Here is a 4,932-nt window from a genome sequence, read left to right as displayed (position 1 = left end):
GCCAAGATACAGTAGTAGGACACAGGAAAGGATATGGTGTGTGTAGACACAAGGAAGAATTTCGGTGTATGGTCATCAATCTGTCACTTGCCAAAAGACTAAGTTAGAGAAATAAATGACTCTCGGTTCTCCATACATGCAAAGGTTAAGTTTAGTTGTTACAAAAGTTTTGCTGTTGTATGTGTGAAAGAAAAGCATAAGCAGTTTTAAAAAATAAATCACTCGATTGGCTTCAGAAAAATACTTTAGTTCATATTTCATTGATTTGACCTTTTGACTCAAGATCAGAGAATGAATCCGGCATGAAAACAAAAGGAAACAAAATAAAACAACAAAAATCCCCAGAAAACAGAAACAAACCATTTACTGCAGAAATGGCATTTCCCTGCCAGTTAACTTCCACTAGTTTTTATTGCATTATTTTTGGAATGCCAAGAAAGTGGCTTTGGACATGGCGTTTGCTCTTCAACCAAACCACAGTATTCAGTTGCTTGCAACTGTTCACTTAACACCATTATTTAATAAACTCCCTCCAGAGAGACTGTTTACCTTCCAAGGTGTGTCTAACACATAGAATCAAGTAACAATCAGTTAGGCTGGGGTTGGACCCCCTTGGAGAAAAATCCACAAACTCTCGCCCAAAGGAAGGAGCCTCACATAACCTTCATGTTCAGAAAGACACACATTCTGTCCTGCATCTAAGAGTGCTTCCCTGTTCTCAGAAATAAACAGCAGGACAAGCTACAAAAGAGGTCCCCAAAGCCCATGACCTCTAGATTCCTTTCAAGGGGGATCAAGAGGTGAGGAGAGGAAAAAAAAAATTAAAGATGAAATGGTGATGGTAAACAGCATGAAGAAAAGAACCCTCGTGGAACTTGCTAGCAATTTTCACCAAAGCAGCAGACCCTTGAACTGACAAAAATTCAGTACAATATACACACTCTTGAACAGCTCCACTATTGCCGGCCTGCTTTGTAAAGCCAGAAAAAAAAAAAAAAAGAATAATTATAATATCCCCAAACAGAATTCTCCTAAGAGTTGAGAAAACCCAGAGTGAAAGCAATGTCAGCTAAGGTCTTAGCTAAATTCCACTCCTAATGGCCCCCAGTATTTAAGCTATCATGGATTAAAGCCATGAAAATAAAAATTTCAATTTGAAATTTCATTAGCATGTTGCTAAAAATGATCAAGAGAAGCGTCGACACTGTAGGCTTTGTTGATATTGTTGGAAAACTGCTGTTTCATTTTACAATCTCCACCTGCCCCCTGCCTTCTAAGATCTTCTAATTAGGAAAAGCCAAACTAAAAGACACTGGCTAGGCTGTCCTAATGCTGGTTTCTGGAATGTTGTAGATCTTTTCTGCCTCTCTCTCTCTCTCCTTCAGTTCCTTGGTAAACAGGACTCTGAGTGAGAAGGGAAGCAGTCTAGGGCTTCCGAGCAAAAAGCCTCCTCTTTCCTAAGTTCAAGTGCCCACGCGCCAGGTGAATTAGCTCCTTTTCCGGAGCTGGCAGGCTCTCCTCTCCCAAAGAGGTGCATCGGCCATTTTCCTCCCGGGACGCAGAAGGCTTTCCTTCTGGCAGTATCGGTCAAGCGGGGGATGGCATCTGCTTCCAGCTGTACAAACGGAGAAGCCAAACCAATCTAGCTCAGCCCGGAGCCTGGAATGCTTTGTCAGGAAACTCTGGGCTGGAGAGCTGTGAGACAGTTCCAGGCAGCCTCAGGGTAACCTGGAGTCCCTGAAGTGCTCCCAATTACAGAGACAGGCTCGGTTTCATGGGAATTCTGATATTAGGGGACACATCCACTCTCCACTTGGGAGTTGAATTGTGTCCCGAAAAGACCAATTCTCACCTCCGACTGGTCTGTGTGTGCGCATCTGGGGGTGGTGGTGATGGTTCCCCGCGACTAAGGATAAGGATATTTGCCCTGTCTGCTGAAGAGTCACTGACCATTGGCTCGCTGAAAAGGTAGTGTTCCTTGCTCCCCTTTTTGCCCACTCCCGCTTTCCCTTCGCAACCCGGGGGAGAGGTGCAGGCTGGGTTACCCTGGCATGGTCACCAACACCAGGGTTGTCTTAGGGGCGCGCAGCTGCGCCCGCCCAGTGCGGGGGTGGGGTGGGTGGGTGGTTCCTGAAGCTTCCAGCCGCTGGCCCTGGGCGGGCGCGTTGGGGGCGTGGGGTGCAGAACTGCGGGGACTGGAAGGGAACTCCGGGCGTGGGAACTGGCGCGCCGAGCTGCCCCTCTGAGGCTACTCCTTGTCGTCCACAAAGTCCTCAAGCTCCTGCAGCACTCGCAGGCGGCCACTGGCGTCTATGCGACGCTTCTCGCGGATGAGGTCCTCCAGGCTGTGGAACCGGGCCGTGTGGACTTTGTTCTCCTCCAGATGCACCTTGAGATAATACTGCTGTTGCGGAGGCTGCGTTCCTGCGGGGACCTCCCCGCCCGCCTTGAACTCGCGCTTTCCAAAGCGGCACCAGGCAGCGAAGCTCTCGGAGTTCGTCCAGCAGATCTCCTCACTCTTGAGACCCAGATGGCCACAGGCGTTCTGCACCACCAGTTCGGCCACCAGCGGGCGGTAGCGGTACCAGCTATTCACCACCCGGCCCACGTTGGCCGCGCCCGCCTGGTACAGGCTGTCCTGGCGGATCTCGCCTTGGTGCAGGTGAATGATCTGCCCGCCGCCCACGTAGACGGCCCAGTGAGGGGCTGGCGCCGGCTGCTCGGTCGCCGGCTGTAGCCACAAGAGCTCTAGCAGGTCGCCCGGCTCGCAGATCGCGGGCAGCGCAGTGACCGCGTAGACACTCAAGTCGGCGCCCTGAGGGCCGCCGGTCACTTTGGAAAAGATGCATTCCTGGCCCCGGAAGGCGGAGAACTGAGTCTCGTTGAGGACGAGCTGGTGCAGCAGGTGGTGGTGGTGGCGGCTGGGGCTCTCTGGGCAAGGGCTGCAACCTGGGGGCCCCTTCACACCAAACTTGTCCGGCTGCCCGCGTTCGTCCAGGTCCTCCTCCTCATCCGAGAAGAAGTAGGCAACCCCGACTCGCAGCTCGTCCTTCTCAATCCCAGATGGGTCCCCAGTGGGCAACTCGCTGTAGTTGAGGTGGGTGATGCGGTCCAGTTGGTTGCCCATCAATGATGCGGCGAGGCCAGGGCCAGCAACTGAGATCTGCCAAGGGAGAGAGGATAGACACTATCAGAGCCCTGGCTGACCCTCCGGGTGTCCCTTCCCTAAGGTGTTCAGTTCCCCCAGGGGCCTGCAGCTTGCCTAATCACCGGTACTGAAGTCGCCTGTAACAGTCAACTTTGCAGATCCTCCCTGGGGTAAAAAAAAAAGGGGGGGCGGGGGGTGAGACAGAAAAGGCACCAGTCTCAGGGGCCAGAGCAGACACCACACCAGACCAGCTAGCCTCTCACTCTGCCCAGGAACCGTGCTCAGTAACTTCCACGGGAGAAACCGCAGGCGGGCTAGAGAGCATGAAGGTTCAAGTGGGCGAAGAGAGCGCAGGTTGTGGCAGGGTGGGCGATGGATAGCAGAAGGAAGGGAGGGTGTCAAGAAAAGCCCCAAGGCTCGAAGCTAGAGCAAGCTGGGCTCACCTTGTGGTCGTCAGCCTCTGCAGCTCACCTACTCGTTTTGGACTGGGTCACACCCCATCCCCGACAGCGGCTTGCACAATGACCGACTCGTTTGCAGGCATTCACTTCACATCAGCAACATTTTGCACACTTGGAGTCCAGGCAGTGACAGCCTGGTACATACACCCACAATGCTAATGTCATACACCCACAATGAAACATCTTGGAGACCACACATTGGCACCATCTACCCCCAATTCCTACACAATTCCGGACGTATGCCTGCACACTTGTCAATGCACGTACACTCAAGCACCGGGGCACACCTGCCCACGCAGGCAGGTACACTCTGCCCTCTCCTGCTTGCCTCTTCCTAGAGCCAATCGGACTGCGCCAGGGCGAGGCTGCTCTGTCTAAAATAACCTAACAAAGAGACAGAGGAAGCAAGGCGAAACCCATGGTGAGTATTAGTGGTGTGTGTGTGTGTGTGTGTGTGTGTGTGTGTGAAGAGGTCGACTTTCAACCCAAAGAGCCCATCTCTTCAACCCAGCACACAATCCACACAATCGGACGAAGACAAATCATTTTTTAAGGCAAAGAAAGCGGCTTTTCCATACCCGTGATTTCCCTGCGCCCGAAACCCCAAACTCCTTTTAAAGTCTCCAGGTCCCCATGGGTGCTGTGGAGGCGGCAGTGGCGAGTGGGTCCTGGAGTCGCGTGGGACTGCGGTTCAGATCTATCCGGAGACAAGCAGTGAGGGGAAGTACCCAGAGCGGTGCGGGTGCGCTCCGTGTCTTCGCTGGCTTGGGCGTCTGCTCCACCTGGCAAGTCCTCGCTCCACTCTGCTTTCCTACAGCCGCGCGGAGGACTCTTAAATCCCCTGAACAGCCGTTTTCCAGGCCCGCCCCGGAACGCGCCCATTAGCTAGGACTCAGCCGGAGTCCTGCCAATCCCTGCTGGGGGTGGAATCAGGGGCGGGGTTTCTTTGTGCTCCGCCCTGCCCAGCCCCCAGCATTCCCCAGCCTTACTGCTCTGCGAGCGTAGGTGTGAGCACCCGAGAGGAGCACAAGAGGGGCGTGGCTAGTACACCCAGCTGCTCCTTTGCAACCGAGTCCCTAGTAACTGAGAACACAGTCCGCCCGCGTTCGTGTTCTGTATTCTAAGAGGACAGATTCCAGAAGGAAAGCTGAGTTTGGGGGTGGAAAAAAAAAAAAACTGCGTGGCCAAGGCATTGTAAGTGGCTAGGAACCGGGAACCTCGTATTTGAGGCTGCTTTGATGGGACTTCGGAGTCTTGCTTGGCTCCTGGCTGTCGCACAGTCGCGTCTCTTCCGGTCAGTCACAGACGCCTTAGAAATTGCAG

At 53.3% G+C, this 4,932-nt stretch overlaps 1 protein-coding gene across 1 annotated transcript; it reads right to left on the bottom strand.

Moving 5' to 3' along the window:
* Nucleotides 1-950: 950 nt before the first annotated feature.
* On the bottom strand, nucleotides 951-4,400 carry Lratd1 (LRAT domain containing 1). Its single transcript, XM_052184759.1, has 2 exons — nucleotides 4,188-4,400; nucleotides 951-3,163 (listed from the first exon to the last, which is right to left on the bottom strand). Exon 2 carries the CDS (start codon nucleotides 3,125-3,127, stop codon nucleotides 2,249-2,251), a length of 879 nt encoding a protein of 292 aa, XP_052040719.1. The 5' UTR covers nucleotides 3,128-3,163; nucleotides 4,188-4,400; the 3' UTR covers nucleotides 951-2,248.
* Between the last annotated feature and the right edge of the window lie 532 nt (nucleotides 4,401-4,932).

The sequence above is a fragment of the Apodemus sylvaticus genome, chromosome 6 (genome assembly GCF_947179515.1).
Source record: "Apodemus sylvaticus chromosome 6, mApoSyl1.1, whole genome shotgun sequence".
Lineage (NCBI taxonomy): Eukaryota > Metazoa > Chordata > Mammalia > Rodentia > Muridae > Apodemus > Apodemus sylvaticus.
This window is presented reverse-complemented; position numbering and strand designations above follow the sequence as displayed.